Source organism: Sinocyclocheilus grahami, unplaced genomic scaffold (genome assembly GCF_001515645.1).
Source record: "Sinocyclocheilus grahami isolate Dianchi unplaced genomic scaffold, SAMN03320097.WGS_v1.1 scaffold117.1, whole genome shotgun sequence".
Taxonomy (NCBI): Eukaryota; Metazoa; Chordata; class Actinopteri; order Cypriniformes; family Cyprinidae; genus Sinocyclocheilus; species Sinocyclocheilus grahami.
Window position 1 is genome coordinate 418,237 of NW_015505296.1, and position 17,825 is coordinate 436,061.

A 17,825-nucleotide genomic window follows, 5' to 3' on the forward strand; every position below is an offset into this window, starting at 1 on the left:
CCACATAGTGAGGTAGATATGTGGGGGCATGTTAGAACGAGCCATTTTAGGGGGGCGTGGCAGAGTCTTAACTTTGATAAAGAATATCTCTTTGGTTTTGAGACTTTAGTCTTTGCAACTTCAGGGATCTTATCTATGCACAATCAGCTTGTAACACTCCAAAGAGAAAGGAAAACTTGAAATCGCATCATATGGCCCCTTTAATTCTGCTAAACTTTAGCCTACTAAAACTAAAACTGAAACTAAACTATATAAAAACTAAATAGAAATGTGTTCACAAAATAAAAACTAAACTAAAACTAACAAAATTATTAATGAAACGAATAAAAACGAAACAATTTTATTGCAAATTTGAAAACGATATTAAAATAAAACTAATTTAAAAATGCTAAACTATAATAACCTTGCTATTCAGCCAATCACAGTGACATGGAGGCACTGCCTACTCTCATGTGACTTTTAGCCTGTATTTTGCTGCTTTAAGGAGCTCAGTCAGAATACAATGCACCCTAGGGGAGCAAAAGAGACCCTGATTGCCTCTCAAACTTTAGTTGCTGGTGGAAATATTAATACTTTTATATTCCTGTATTTTCAGTTGTTTTCCTGTCGAATGTTTTTGAGAAGTCACCACCTCCCTTGCCTCCTAGTAGAAAATGCCTCAGGTCTCATTTGATGATTTGAACATTGCACATTTTATTTCGGTTCTTATCATAAAAAAACGGTAGAGTTTAATATAGGAACTGAAAGTCACTGATTTAGTTTTTACAGTAAATGACCGTTTGGCTGATGGGAAGTGAGTCTAGCAATTTCCACTCTAGAGACACACTGTTCAATACTCTTTTGAGGCCGTTTATTTGTGTGTCCTTGAGCCGATGAGCAATTCTGTCGCATATGATCAAAGCAGTTGCCGATTCTCCCCTGTGAGCCTCATGACTGATCTTAATTAATGACCCAAACCGGATCCTTAAATGCAGCCCGCAGACTACTGAAGTTCACACAGTCCCTACCCAGCTTTCTAGCTTAGTCATTGTGGTTGTTACCAGGTATCGTTCTGTCCTATTTCTGTCTCCGATTCTAGTACAGTAATGACATCAACTAGTGAGCTAGAACGTTAGTTATGGTGGCGTACATTTCATCCAGACAACCTCAGTTTTTGTAGTGTTTGCTAATGCAAGTGGTTTCACGTTCATACAGTTTGGATCAGTCTGATAGAGGAGCTTGCACTACGTGCTGTTTCACTTCCTGTTGGAATGTTAGACTAGAAAACAAAACCCCCACTGGATCACTGAGTTGGAAAGCATTTTATTGAACCATCTTTTGCTTTAATTACAGCCTTTAGTCTGTTGGGATTTGTCTCTACTAACTTTGCACATCTAGACTTTGCAATATTTGCTCACTCTTCTTTGCAGAACTGCTCAAGTTCGGTTCAATTTGATTGTTTGTGGACTGCAGTCTTCAAGTCCTTCCACAGATTTTCAATGAGGTTTTAGACTGAGCTCTTACTAGGCCATGCAAGGACATTCACCTTTTTCTCCTTAAACCACTGTGTGCGCAGTTCTGCTGTGTGCTTTGGGTCGTTGTCATGTTGGAAGGTAAACCTTCTTCCCATTGACAACTTTCTGGCAGAGGGCAGCAGATTTTCCTCAAGAATTTCCATTTTTCTTTCTATCCTGACAAGTGCTCCAGTGCCTGCTGCAGAGAAACATCCCATAACAGGATATTACCGCCTCCATGCTTTACTGTATGGTGTTATTTGGATGCTGAGCTGTATTGGATTTCATGACATGACTGAGCTTTGCCAAAACGCACCTTGAAGATTCTGAGGCTGATGAGCCTCAACACCAAACGATACAATATGTCTGGCAGAAATGTGGCCTTTCTTGAGGAGTGGCTTTTTTCTTGCAACTCTCCCATACAAGCCACATTTCTGGAGAATTTGTGATGTTGTTGTCACATGCACACAATGACCGCTCTTTATCATAAATTCCTGCAACTGCTTCAGAGTTGCTGTAGGCCTCTTGGTCGCCTCTCTGACCAGCTCCTCTAGACTCTTTCATCCAGTTTGGAGTGACGTCCTGATCCAGGGAGGGTCTGTGTTGAACCAAATACCTTCCACTTCTTAATGATCGACTTCACTGTGCTTCTAGGCATTGATGAAGCCTTTGAAATTTTTTTTTCTATCCATCTCCTGACTTGTGCCTGTCCACAACTTTATCCCGGAGATCTTTTGCCAGTGCCTTGCCACCCATAGTTGACTGTTTGCTTCAGTTGCACTACCAAGGACTGAAATGCTCCAGGAAAACTCTTTTCATGCTGAGCTGATCAAAATGACCACCGCTGATCACAGTTGAAAGACAAATGTCTTTGTGTGGCTTTGAGAAGGTGACACCTGATTGAGTTCACAAGTTATTTCTGGGAGGGGGGTGATCCTTTTTCCAACTCAGTGATTCTGGTTTTTTATTTTATTTTATTTTTTTATGACATGTTGGTGTTGTATATATGACTTGGATGTTATAAGTTGCACTGAGTAAATACAACTGGTTCAAACAAAAACTGTCCGTCTTCATTTCGGGCTGCAAAGCAACAAAATATGATTATTTTAAAGGGGGGTGATTCTATTCTGTACCCACTGTATATCATATGACAATAAAATCAAAATAATAAAACCATTAGTGTTTCAGTAGTGATTAAGCTATCGGTCCACTATCGACTGACCTCTATAAACTAGAGCTTGTTGTCTATTTGCACACCAGCATATGTTTTTTATTTTATTTTATTATTATGGTCCCCACCATGGAATAATGGTGTGCTGGTGTCCTGACCAGGTTTACTGACTAGCTTAACTAGCAAAACTTCACCAGAAGGACCATGCTGAGTCCAATGCTAAGTGCTAACCAGCAAAAACAAGACTGGGTATACATTATGCTAATCTGAGCTGGTCTTTTTAGCACAGATGTTCCCTTTGTTTTGTCTTGTTTAAAGAAAATTGACCCTTTCAAACCATTTACTAAGGGTTAAAAGTATTTAATCAGTTGTCTGTTCAAGTTAGAAGAATTAAGTAAATTCTATGTTTATTTAAGGCCTTTGTTATACCAGCACCTATTTTTGGTAACTTGTCAGACTTTTGTTTAAATTTAAATTGTTTAAAGTTTATTTTCAAAAATGAAACATAACAATGAAAATATCTCAGAATGAGTCACAAACAGAGGCAAGCATTTGACATTCAGAAGAGATTCAAGTTCTATATGGTAATGGACTGCATGAATAACAATGCCTGACCCCTTGACACATTAGCTTGTATTTGTGGATGTCCTTCAATCTGCCCCCTGTACGGATTGGCTGCATTAGTGGAGATGTCCATCTGTGTGGATTCAGTGTATGGACACATTTTGGAAACTAGTGGGCCAGCTCACAGCAAGACTAGTGCCACAATCCTCAGCGGAGTAAGCCAAGTAATGCCTTAAGGCTGAATATAAAGAGTTTGTTATACAGTTGCAGCTGTAGTCTGCGTTACTGCAGGAATCGTCATCATCTGTACTGAATGACGGCCTCAGGAACTGAAGGGGAATTCCATCCCGAACCCAATCGGAGCCTCAGCTGTGCAGTTTCCTAAACCGACACTCCCATTACTCTGTGCTGGCTGCTTTCAAAGATCACAGTCTCGAGTCTGTGAACCCAGACTACAAGCCATTCCCATCAGCGGGACTTTGAAAAGCTCCCCTTCTCTTCGCAATAAAGGCTTTGGGATAACTACAGCCTACCCTGGGAATAGAGATGGAGCGGCTCTTTAAACTTTGTTTATGCTCCTCTAACTGAAGTAGGCCATTTAATATCGTGTCTAATCTCCCTTAATTACACTTATAGACTGCCAAGGTTAGACATGCAGACAGTACTGTCAAAGCCCCTTATTGATTTCACTTTAAATGAGATGTTTCATGCAGTCAGGCATGTGTTTGTGTCTCCACAATCAGCAGGCAAAGGCCCTTCAAAGATGTTATCTGTTCTTTGTGATTCAGCAAGTGCAACTCAAGTGCATCATCCAAGTAGTACTCCTCATGCGAAGCATACAGAAAATTTGATGTTAGCATGTTGCTAAGCTAACAGTATGATGCTGTAATAAGCATAAAAATACATTGCAAACACAAATATTGTGTAAAATAATAATGAAAAAATAAAAGTAATTCTGTGTACATTTCACTTATATATCTGCATTTCGCTTCATCTGCCAGTGTCGTTTGCTGTATATTCTGGGATTTCTCCATGAAGGATGCATGAAAAAAGGAAAGTATCTTAGAAGATAGCAGAGCTGTGCTGTCTTTATTTTATTTCATTTAATTTCATTTAATTTTCAAATATAAGCATTTTGATGTTCAGCTCAAAAACCCAGCAGAAAAAGGTTTAGGAACTTCTTTAAATTCCATACTCTGCTAATACATACAACTGATACAAACTACTGATTGATTAACAATATAACCATATCATATTTGTCATGTCAGTGTCAGTCATCCCTGTTCTTGCCAGCTGTTGTTACAGATAATCTATGTTTTAGGCTTTTTCATGAGATGAGCTTTAAAATGGCAGAAGGAAAACATTAACTGAACGTTAAATGTCATGATAATAAATGTCATAAATGTGTTATCAATGTGGCATATAAAAGAAAACAATCGTAAGTGTTCATGTTCCTGTCCTGATGGGAATCACTTCTCTATTTAGTATGATTGGAAATGCCTTGTTTTGCATCACTTCCTATAACATCAAGTTCACTTTAATATGCAGTGTAAAATCAAGCTTTTTGGATGGAAATGAGTCCTCATGGATCCAGTCCTGCTGGATTAATGTCTGTAAGGCCTTGAAATTAATGTATAATGAAGAGAGTCCAGCAGAGACACCTTATACATGCTTAAAGAGCTCTTTTATATATTTTAATATTATTTATTTAATATTATTTTTATTTGATTATATTATAATACCATTAGAAAAATAACAGTTTAATAGAGAAGCCATGAGAGGCCATGGATTATGATTATTTCTTTTTCTTGTTTTCTCGTGATCGCGACTTAATTTTCTTATCTCGACATAACAAACGTTGTTTTCTCATGATCATGACTTTAATTTTCTTGCTATCTCGACATAACGAAAGTTTTCTCGTGATCGCGACTTAATTTTCTTATCTCAACATAACGAACGTTGTTTTCTCATGATCATGACTTTAATTTTCTTGTTATCTCGACATAATGAACGTTGTTTTCTCATGATCATGACTTTAATTTTCTTGTTATCTCGACATAACGAAAGTTGTTTTCTCGTGATCATGACTTTAATTTTCTCGTGATCTCGACATAACGAAAGTTGTTTTCTCGTGATCATGACTTTAATTTTCTCGTGATCTCGACATAACGAAAGTTGTTTTCTCGTGATCATGACTAATTTTCTTGTTATCTCGACATAACGAAAGTTGTTTTCTCATGATCATGACTTTAATTTTCTTATCTCGACATAACGAAAGTTGTTTTCTCGTGATCTCGACATAACGAAAGTTGTTTTTATTTTTACAATGTTAGATTTTTTTTTTAAATGCGATTAAAACTGTAGAACATCACTTAATTAAATTAGTCTATACACATTTTTAATTATATAAATCACATTTCTTATCAATATACATTTAAGGATTAACAATAAAGATTAAAAATAAGGACAAAGATGCACATTGCAAATATGTTGTTGAAACGCGTCCTAAACACAACATCCCCACTTATTAACTAACAATCATGTACTTCAAAGATGCACAAATAAAGATATAGGTGCAAACAGATCAAAGTCCCTTTAAGAAAAGCCATTTCACTCAGCGGCCATCTTTGAAACGCCTCTCGGGGCATGCAAGTGCAGCTCCTATTTCTTTGAATGGGGTAACATCAAATTCTCCAAAGTTGTTCACCAAGCTTAAGATTAAATTTCATGAAGTCTCATAAGTGTTGTTTCTTTTGCTCAAATAGCGTCAAAAAAGCTTATTTTTCAGGCTAGACAAGCCAGTCCTGAGCTCACGTCTCAGAACTCTGACTGTTTCTATAGCAACCGGGACTTGGCAGATGCAGTGACACACTGACCGATTAGCGATTGGCTCTTTTACTCAAAAGGCGGGGCTTCCTTCGATAGAGCGGCCATATTGAGCTTTGCATTTTTCCCCATTCAAAACTATAAGAGTGACACGTCTTGGGTATTCTATAGTCTTTGAAACAGTATACTAAACAGTGACGTCAGCCTTGGTTTAATAAGCAGTTCGTTTATCACACGGAATGCTATTGCGGTAGCGAAACTGCGATGAGTCATGTATCTAGCAAGAACTTAACGATACACAAAATAATCATATTGATTCAAGCATTTAACATTTATGAATGAATTAAATGTCACTAATGAACAATACTGCACAAATTATAGCGATCACGAAGAAAGACCTTATTCTGTCCCAAACGCATACAGTAAAGTGGATATACAGTATACAACACCCCATCAGTTATATTCAGTTCTATACTGCCACCTGTTGGTGCAATTGTATAACTTTGGTTATGTCGAGATCACGAGAAAATAAAGTCGTGATCACTAGAAAACAAGAAAGAAAAATATTAATAATCTATGGCCTCTTAGGACTTCCGTAGTTTAATATTTTAGTATTTTAATATTTTTGACAACATTTTGTTGTTTTATTAATATTTAAAAAATGTATTGTATTATTTGATAAAAATGTAATATCATAATTTCCTAATACGTAATTGTATTAAGTTTCTAGTTGAAGTGGCTAATCTCTCTGATTGTTGTTGCTTTTGATGAGAACTGATTGATGGGAATTGGCATTGATTCATATCTGCGGCTCTCAGTAAAGCAGTCAACACTGGGGTGTAAGAGGGTGACCTGCTTCAGCTGTGCTTTCCGCTCTGTCCTGGCCTGCAAAAATAACATCCCAAAAGCAGAGCTTGTGCTTTCAAAAGGGCTCACTTCAAAGGGTTCATTTATTGGAGAGTAATTAGTTTCAATTGCAGAACTTTGCGTGTTATTTAAATATTTAAAAAAAAAACATGTTTCCAGCCCTACGCTAACAATACACATGTAAATGAGAGCTGAGAGATGAAAATATAGATTTGAAAGCTGCTGATATAGGAAGTCCATCCTGCTTTCCTTTCCGTCAAATGTAATTGAGTTTAAGCTTATATGAGCGTTTTGTTGATGGCTGCCATGCACAACCTCATCTTCTGTCTCCCTCAGAGTTTGTGTGTGGATTGGCAACCCTTGACCCCTGTGAGAAGGTTTGACTTTCTTTTTGAATATGAACTGAAAGGACTATTACATCGCAATTTCATGCCCCAGGGGTTATCTGATATCCTCTACACTACAGTCTCCTCACCTACCCCTCCGTGATTCGCTCAGTGCCTCATTTCACTCGTCTCTTCTCTCTCTGTTCTATGCCACCACCCTTTATTTTTCATTAGTCTACTGAATGACTTGTCTCAATGCTATTAGCACCGTCTCTATTATGTGTGCGGACAGATAGCTTGCCATTCCATACCAATTAAGGAAATTTACTGGCTTTAAATATTTTTGCCGACCACCTTTTTCATTTGAATATTTATGAAAAATAAAATTGATGTTCAAAAACTATTTGCTATTTTTTGATCTCACTAGACAAAAAAATAAATAAATAAAAAATTATAATAATAAATAAAATATTAATATTAATATTATTTCGGAAATATACCACACCAGTTGAGGAAATTTCCCAGCTTTAAATATTTCTTACTAACCAAGAAACAGCAAACAGCACGAATGTTATTTATTTAAATAAATATGCTCAATATTGATGCTCAAAAATATGTATAAAATAATACCACAGCAATTAAGTTAATGAATATTTCTTTCTGACCGTGCAACAGGGTTTTTTATTTTTTATATTGTTAATTATAATAAATACAGATGCTCAAAAACTACTGTATGTTATTTTAAAACTTACTAGAAATTATATTTTTATATTAATATTATTTACAAAATAATAACACAACAATTGAGAAAATGTACTGGCTTTAAATGTTTCTTAACAGTTTTGAAATGGCATTTTGTTAATTAAAATATGTTTTCATTCCAGTGAAAATGGATTATTTAGCAGTTTCCTCCTTGTGACAAGCAGTAAAGCTATTATATCACTCCTAGCGTCACATGAATGATGAACCAGCTCTCGGTGAAACCGCACCTGTCATAAAAAAAAAACATCAAGACACATTGTGATTTTGTTCCTCATATTTCATTTTTTTTCACTTGGAGCTCAGGAGCAAAAAAGCTGTCATACAGTAGATAATCTTGCTCGTAGATAATCTTCCTGAAATTGTATTTATACTTTCAGTGGTCATTGTGATGATAAAACTGATTTTGTATATTTTTAGCACAGGTCATCACAGGGGGTCTCATTTACTTGGTTTGATTTCTTTGATTATAGGTTGTCACACGATATGCAGATTTGCACAGCACTGCATGAAACCTGAACAACAAAGGATGAAGTATTTTGTATTGAACTGTGACTCATCTGATTGTAATTATTTCTATTAAACATTTCACAGCATTTAAATATCATTGCGGTCACAGTGGATGTTGTCCTCTCAGTCACTGCGAAAATCTCACTAGCTGCACTAGAAAAATAAGCCATATTTATCAACCTCACAGTACATAAAGAAAACGCTGTCTGTTTTTCATTCAGGTGCTTTAATGAGTAATCTATACTGTGTTGACAGAGCAAAGTCCGTAAAGGACATAAATAGCAGCAAGCAGAGGTTTTTAAGAGTGTGAGCCATTTAGCAGGGCAGGCTAATGAAAGTGAAAGGTACAGGCCACACTTAGTTCATTATCCTGCTTAAGGGCTTGACATGTTCTTAAATAGTAGACCTCAGGTGAGCACACAAGACCCAGGCAAGAGCTGCAGCTCTCTTACACCCACTTTCACACCAACAGTCTCCCTGTGTAGGTATTTTGAGCAGGAATTTTCTTAGTATTTACAGCTCTTTGTATTGTACTTTATAACTGCTTCACTGGAAAGTGCTTAGTCATTATTAGCTGTGACCACAATTTCTTTGTTTCCTTATTTCAGTCATATATTTCCTCCTCTGCAACTCTGGAGGGCAAGATTTTTTACAAACCCATTTCGGAATCTATATATACAGTATATAAGAGTTAAAACTGAGTTTGTCTTTTTATTAAGTACTTCCCAAAGCACGCTGCATAACAGATATTAAAGTATATTTCACAAGACAAAATAATTATTGAAATGTAGACTGTTGAACAAGGCAGTTTCTGTAAATTCAGTTTGTTAATTGTGTAAATTAGTTGTGTAAATTGTCTTGTTGAATATGAAAATATTTACAGTATGGTGTCATAAAGCTTAATCAGTGCTAAATATTATTGTATTTTATTTAGCTTTTATATTGTGTATTTAATAGTTTAGCTTTATCAGTGCTAAATAAAAAACAAAATGAAAACATTGAAGTTAATACTTACCGTAAGAAACTTTTTTCTGCTTTTTATGACCCATTTTATTTAATTTTTAATTGTATTTTATATATATATATTATTATTATTATTATTTTTTTATTTATTTTTTTTTTTAAGCTAGTTTTAGTGGTAAATAATAAAAAGCTTCATGCTAATTTTAGTGATCCTTTTTATTTTATATTTTATTTTATATATTTTAATATATATATTGTTTTATGTATATATATCATAATTTCTCATTGTTGAGAATTGCTTAATTTTTTCTTTTAACAAGAAACTTGTTTTCTGACACATTCTGGTTTAGTATTTGACCTAATGTGATGTAAATCCTAAATGTCCTTGGTTTCAGCAATATTACCTACACTTTCGATTCTGCAATTTGTACTCCCTGACGTGCCGCCCTTTGACCCCAACCTCTCTACGGTCTGTCTCTGACTTTGTTTTTCACTGTCTAGCACTCTGGTGCTTCGTTGTAAACGAGCCTCTTTAATCAGTGTTTTTAGATAAATTAAAATAATTGCTGTGACTGAGCATCTGAGGTTCTTGACCTTTTCTGCGGGAGCGTTCAGTCTTAAATACATTAGAGCCAACGAACTGAATCCACCAAAGGATGAGAAAGGAAGGCACTGGGCACAGGGACAAATGACAGTTTGGAGGGGGAGGGACTGTGGGTTAGGAGAATGGGGGTGGGGATGTGAAACACAGACGGCCAAAGAGCACACTCGGCTCCACCCCCTCATAAATAATGCATGAGGCACTGGGTTGTCCCTGCTGATTAGAGTCAGCTGGAAGGAAGTAGCTGGTTTTTGGGCTTACCGGCTGAGAGAACAAGCTCGGGCTAGTATCTCTCATTCGCTTCGTGAGCTTGTGTGCTTCTGCCTCTGTCTGTTGTAAAAGAAATGTGGATGTAGGACAGTTGGATCTGTCACTGTTGCATCCTGCTCTGCACCACTTCCGTGTTTATCAGCTTCACCTCTCCCACAGGATTTACACAAGGGACATGTAACCTCTCCAGCAAGGCTTTGTTTGTGTGTGTTTATTACGGAGGGGACAACCTTCTCCTTAAGGATTCACCAATGCATTCCTGTTGGAAAATGAAGATTCAGGTACAAATGCTGTGATGTTTTGGTGTTGTCTGTCTTCTGTTTGTCAGACTGCTACAGCTGAGGCTCTGTGTGTTTGCGTGTGTCATTGTGCTCATGTGAAAGGAGAGCTGTGAGATTGCTGTCTCCATGGTTGCTATTGTGAGGCCTGTTGTTGTGTTATGGAGATGAGGCAGTTTCTGTGCACTAGTGCCACAGTTTCAGCATCAGCTGTGAGCAGAGGGCTTTTTTTTCTTCAACCAACAATGCCGATATTTGTTGTGCTTTCTGTTCCCTGGTTGTGTTTCCTGAATGACCCCCCTTTCTGCTGTCTGTTTCTCGCTGTAGATGTGTGCTCAGGTGAGGGCTTTTATATTTGGAGCGAGACAGGACTACTGTCCTACTAGATTTTTTTTTCTTATATCGTGTTATACTGACTAACCGTAACCAGACGGGTTGTTCACACAAATATAGAGCATATCCTTTATTTTTAGCTCTGTGCCATAATATAGGGACTGTAATTGCATGTACACTGTTTTTTCAGGGTAGCAGACGTCCTAACAAACTCATTATGTACACTGAAAAAAAATTGGTGAAAAGTTTACTTTGAGTGAGGCCTGTTGTTGTGTTATGGAGATGAGGCAGTTTCTGTGCACTAGTGCCACAGTTTCAGCATCAGCTGTGAGCAGAGGGCTTTTTTTTCTTCAACCAACAATGCCGATATTTGTTGTGCTTTCTGTCCCCGGTTGTGTTTCCTGAATGACCCCCCTTTCTGCTGTCTGTTTCTCGCTGTAGATGTGTGGGCTTTTATATTTGGAGCGAGACAGGACTACTGTCCTACTAGATTTTTTTTTCTTATATCGTGTTATAGTGACTAACCGTAACCAGACGGGTTGTTCACACAAATATAGAGCATATCCTTTATTTTTAGCTCTGTGCCATAATATAGGGACTGTAATTGCATGTACACTGTTTTTTCAGGGTAGCAGACGTCCTAACAAACTCATTATGTACACTGAAAAAAAATTGGTGAAAAGTTTACTTTGAATCAGTTTTCACTCAGAAAATACTCCAATAATGTAGTTTCTGATTTTAATTGGTGTATAGTTTTGTTGTTTTTACAAGCTTACAAACCAGGCATCTAGATGAGACCCGTATTTTATTTAGGACCTTGAGTGGTGACAAAATACAGTGCCAAAACTATTTTTCATAAAAAATGGACTTTAAATTATGAATCAAAATGTTTTAATATTGCTATGAACCTAACAGTATGCAAAAAAATATTAACATGTCATAGGCTGAATTAGAACATTTTTCTGGACATCTCCTGAATTTTTATGGTTTCATATAGGATTGCACCAATATTAATATTCTGACCGATAAGCCGATATTTGTTTTCGTCTAATGGCCAATAACTGATAAATTGCTGATTTTAAATTCTACACCGTTTTGTCTGAATTAAAAATAAAACATTCAGTCGTTTTAAATGTTACAAGTGAATTTAGGCATCACAACATTATAATGTACAGTATGAAAAATGGCTTTTCAGTGGAGATTTGCCAAAGATTAGATTTAATGGTGTTATTAAATTGTTAATGTTTTAAAGATTAACATTAAGTAAACATTAGATGATGAACCACAATGTTGTGCACCCTAGTTTCATGCTTTCGACAGTCAATAACTCACCATACAAAACACATTGTGGTGGAAACAGACCATGTTTGTCCCTGTTGCAAGTGAAATCACATTTCTGGGTTATAGTTTCTTTTATCCTGCATAGTTTTATTCTATGTTTGTATGTTTTTCAAGAACATCACCCTGCCTATTTGTAATGACATCTGCTTAATTTGGCTTCTACCAAGTAACCAAGAAGAATTACTGTACTACTTGGTTAAAAAAAATACTGTAGAGTTTGATTGGATATTAACAACAAAAGATATGGAATACATTTTTCCTTTTTTTGCTGATTTTGTATTTTATGATTTGCGTTTAGCAATGCTGTCTGTGACCAGAACAGCAGACACATTAGTTCAGTGATTATACTGTCTCTCAAAGCCGTTATGTGTCATTAAATCTCAATTATGGACTGTTAAATACTGTCTGTTAATATACTGCCACATCATGAGACTAAGTTCATCATTACTCTGCCTTAGACGTCTCAGTTGCTCGGACCAAAACATCCCAGCGATAGAGACACACGTGTCTGTGGTGGTGCACGAGCAAATCGCATCATTGACAGACGCACAAAATCGGAGGCTTTATGTGAAATCCCCTCGTTTGGGAGGGGGGAGTGGGGAGACAGAGATTAGTGATCACATGCTCCCCCACCACCAGATAAAACCTGTTGGAGAGAGGAAGTCATTAGCGAACACATGAAGTGTGCCTGTGTCAGACAAAACGATCCGGTCGTCTTTGCTCCAGACCAGAGAGACAGACAGGCAGATAGACAGTCTGATTAGGGATGACTCCGTGATATGAGGGAGAAGTGTCTGAAAGGCCTGAGGGTTCTGCTGTATGTTACAGATTATCCCCATTACTGCCATGCAGTTTCTCTTCTTTAGCACTCTGCCATCCGATTCACAGGGGCCATGTGTAGTGCTCACTGCTTCCTACACACTGAGCAGGTATCTGTGGAGCACTTCACTTAGCAAAATATGTTCATTTGGGACGACCTGTAATGTCTTCAAACATAAACATCATTGTGCTGGGTTTCAAAAGGTTTTCGAGTTTGATGATAGTACAAGCATTTAAAAAATACAATATAGGCATATACAATTTTTCATGTGTAATGAATTTAACATTAAATGACTGGTCAGTTTTAATCGAAATATACATCACTGGAGGGGAATATTATCAGCAAATAATGGCTTAAATTTTGCTTGTATGACTTGGTATTTTGTTTTTCAAACTTTTATTCAAAAGTTTAGGGTTGGTGAGATTTTTTTAATGTAAATGTATAATTTATTCCTGTAATGGCAAAACTGAATATTCAGTCTGCAGTTATCACATGATCCTTCAGAAATCATTCTAATTTTTCTAATTCTTCTTCTTGTCAATGTTGAAAACAGGTTTGCTCCTTAATATTTTTGTGGAAACCATCTATAAAAAGTAAAAAAACAGCATTAATTTGAAATAGAAATAGAATCTTTAGCAACATTAAAAATGTCTTTACTGTCATCTTTAATCAATTTAATGCATTCTGAATAAAAATATTAATTTAGAAATATACTGTATATTACTTACCCCATGCTTTTATAGTGGTCATCAGTGTGTATTATTATTCTAATGGGAGATATTATGAGTAAATGAGGCTTACATTTTGTAATATAGCACACAGCTTACAGTATATCCTTTATTTTTATGTTGTTTTTGTCATGTTTGGAGATTGATAGACGTGGAAATTATGAACTTTGTATTGATAAGTTAAGATTCTTCAACAAATCTTGTTTTGTGATCAATAGTATAGCTTACATATTTAGAATGACATATGGGTAAATAAATAATGACAGCTTTTGACTTTTGGGTGAATGTCCCTTTAAGTTGAGCTGAGACGCAGCAAATGCACAGTGATGGCATTTATGCACTCAAACCACACAGCATTATCATCATCATAAATAGTTTTGCATACTTGCTTGTATGTCTGATTATGCTTCCTGCATTCCAGTGGCATTCTGGTGTATATAATTATGCACAACATCTTCATGGGGTTTCAGAGGTTTGTTTATCGTCTATGAATGACCTCTCATTTGCATTTAGACATGAGGGAACAGTCCGGAGAGTCACGGGGGAACACAGAGGTCCCGGTGTCAGCAAACTAATTAGTCTTGACTGGCCTGAGTTAATTAGGAGTGGCTTTGAATCCAGCATCAGAAAAAAAAAATCTGAAGCTGAACAACTAAAATCAGTGCTTTCCTATAGGAATGTAGTTTTGTTGTGAGATTAGAACAATGACAGGATGTCGGTTAATGATTTATACTGTGCGGGTGACTTTAATGCGGATGTGCAAAATGCTGGAGGAGTTGTGGGCTGTTATGTTTGGATATCATGTATGGACATTACTCACTTGTGCTCTCTTACTTTCACTTTTCATCTCTTGGAAATGTAATATTCAGAATTCCTATTGCTTTCAGTATTACTATAACCAATTTGACTGATCATTCTACACTCTTAAAAATAAAGAAGTCTTCATCAAAACATTAAAAAAAATTTTTACCATAAAGATTATTTTGTGCATTTGAAAGATTCCATGGAGGTTCTTCTTGTAACCATCAATGCCAATAAAGAACCATACTCTTATTTTTAAGAGTGTATGGCATTTAAAGAAAACATTGTGATGCCTGCAGTTTAGAATGGGCAAATGTCAGTACAGTTTCAGTTCAAATTTTTATTCAGATTGCTGATGGTATGCTTTGTAATTAAAAACGTATTAAATTAAAATCATGAAAAAATACTTAAAAAAAGATTTTAGTAGTTTTTTTGTATTTATTTGTTTATTAGATTGTTTAATCGTTTATTAAATTATTGTCATTATGTAATTTTTTTTATAAGTAATTTGAAATATAATTTTGGAAAATTAGTGAAAGAAATTATCGCAAAAATGTGATGTGGTGTGTGTATGCATATGCATGCATATATACACATACACACACACACACACACACACACACAAACTATATGTGTGTGCATTAAACAATGAAACTTCTCTCTTTTTAGTTGAACATAAGCATTAATTTCTGAATCAAATTTTTATTCTTCCATGGCATACTGGAGGTGTTTAGCCTACTAAATATAATTACTCGTGATAAATATCAGGGATTAATCTAGATGTTATTTAATAATGCAACATTTACAGCTAAGCAGATCTTGCTGGTCAATGTTTTAAGTGTACTTCTTCATTCCTCACTCTAGTGTAATTGTAGCATGTGGTTGGAACATGATTAAGTGAAACAGATGAGTGGACGTTAAGTACAACTCTGTTCCCTATTTCAGTTGTTGAGAAAGGACCATTTCCTGTGATTCATTAGAGATAGTGATCCGGTGCTCGGCCTTCGGTCAACTGGGCTGATTCTAACTATCATTTTCATGTGTGATCATGTGATCTCCGGTTCATGGGCCTCAGAGGGCTGGGGTTTGTTTGACAGGTCAGATTTGTAAACTGCAGCTCTCAACTGAAAAGCGACCCATAATTGTTGTCATTGCCAAGAGTATGAATCGCCCTCTGCCTGTTTGCAGCTGCTTTGATATTGAAATTCGAGCCACCATTGTGTAAAAATCATGAGCTCAAACAGGAAAATGCTTCCATGTGCACTTCCTGCAAGATAGGATTACATTCCCAGTGTCTCTCGGCATGAAATCATCTTTCCTACAATCACATTATTGCACATTTTCATGTTAAGTAAATGAATCCTATTTGTTCTCACGTGTATCATTTCAGAGAGCATAGATTATATTGTGTAACGTGTAAGATCAAAGCTTTTGATTGGTGTAAATTATACGTTTGAATGGGGTGCGATACGCTGAATCGCTAAGCTAATCACTTGTTGATGTCAAGTTAAATATTGCATGAAATTCAATGCAGAATAGGATGATGCTTCACTTGCGCGTGACATGACAGGATTTGAAAATTTCTTGTTAAAGCTTGTTTGACTCTCACTACTGCTATTTGCACAATCGCTCTGATCTGTTGGATAAACAAACAGTTTCGATGTGCACTGTGCATTCTGAATTACACAACCTTGATAGAGTCTTTCTGCAGTGTTGCTACTAGAGGTATTACGCACATTTTGTAACTTGGGGCTCTGAGGGTCTTTTAGTTTGTGCTGAGGGTTATCAAATAAGGCCTGTGGGTTTGGTGACGCTAAACTGGACTGTCCTGGCTGCCTCATGAAAACAAATTTAGAATTTTGGGGATTTTAGTCAATTTCTCTTAGCTTTAATGCTATTTTTATGCTCGTGTTCTCCTAAATGTTGACAAAATAAACTTTTAGATGATATAGTGTACACATTAAAATTTTTCCAGTAATATTGACCAAAAATGTCCATAACTCATTTGATCTGCATACAGTTTTATTTCAAATGGCTTTTATGTATTCATCATCAATAATTAAAAGATTTAAATTTATTATGGAGAATAAAGACAGAAGAAAGTTAACACATTCACTCTTAATCGTATTTAGGGTTACAAAGGGGTGGAAAATGTCCGGTAAATTTCCAGAAACTTTTCCTGGAATATTTCAAAAAAAATCCTGGAAAGTTTCCAAAATTTCTGGAATGTTTCCCAAAATTTACTGGTAATTTTCCACCTTTTTGCAACCCTACGTATACTTAATATGCTTAAAACAGCTCTGGGTTTGTCACATTCAGTTAATTAGCCTGTATTAATCACATCAATTATTAGCAAAAAAGATTATATTTTCAATTCTAAACCGCTAAATTTGACAAAGTTGAGTAAATTGCATGAGTGGTTTTTGGTGCTGATTGTTTAATATTTCTGTGATTAAAAACGTCAAATATTAAATGTGTAGCTATTGTACATCTTTGCACTTTTTCACCATGAATACTGAAGTGTTTTGCTGTATTTCATGTTAGTCTTTTGCAAACAGTAAAGCCTGCCTTTTTACATAATTGGTGGCCTTTTTTTTTTTTTAAACGTGTCTTTCTGTAATCTTAACTATGAGCAGAGCAGTGCATAATGGAGTGATATCAAGTATTGGGAGGACATTTTGGCCATAACTAATTATAATTTAGCATGTATGGTGGTTACGGCCCTGATGTGATGTATATGAATGTCTCATTTCAACGTACTGTTTCAGTGGGATTTGTCAACACAGGAAAGAAAATTGTGTTAAACTATTTCTTGGTCATTAATGCTGATTTGCTCTCTGTCCCTCTGTCTTGACTCATTGTTGGCATCATGATCAGAGCATCTACGTATCTCTCTTGTATCTGTTTACTGTGCATGGCTTAATTTTGTTGCGCTGGAGGATGTTGCTGCCTTGCAGGAAGCAATAATATGAAATATGACATGTGGGTCGCTTGATGATTGTCCTCTGAAAGGAAATATCTATAACTAAATGTGAAAGGCGCAATTTCATCAGCCCGATATTCAGACTTCATTTCACCCTTCCTTCAGATCGTGATGTTTGTTCTGCTGATTTAATTCTGCTGCTTCCTTTTCACTGTCTTCATTTTAATTTGCCTCTCTCTCTCTCTCTCTCT

General features: G+C 36.1%; 1 protein-coding gene across 7 annotated transcripts in view; it reads left to right on the top strand.

Annotated features, from left to right (window-relative positions):
* marchf8 (membrane-associated ring finger (C3HC4) 8) overlaps nucleotides 1-17,825 on the top strand; it is a 112,240-nt gene that overhangs the window by 63,067 nt on the left and 31,348 nt on the right. For 2 of the 7 annotated variants that reach the window (XM_016278001.1, XM_016278002.1), the window contains exon 1: nucleotides 10,287-10,631. The exons of the other annotated variants lie outside the window; for them this stretch is intronic. In XM_016278001.1, coding sequence (XP_016133487.1) covers nucleotides 10,602-10,631 — 30 coding nt within the window. In that variant the 5' untranslated portion in view covers nucleotides 10,287-10,601. Of the gene's footprint in view, nucleotides 1-10,286; nucleotides 10,632-17,825 lie in introns of those variants that run through there. 7 annotated transcript variants of the gene reach the window in all.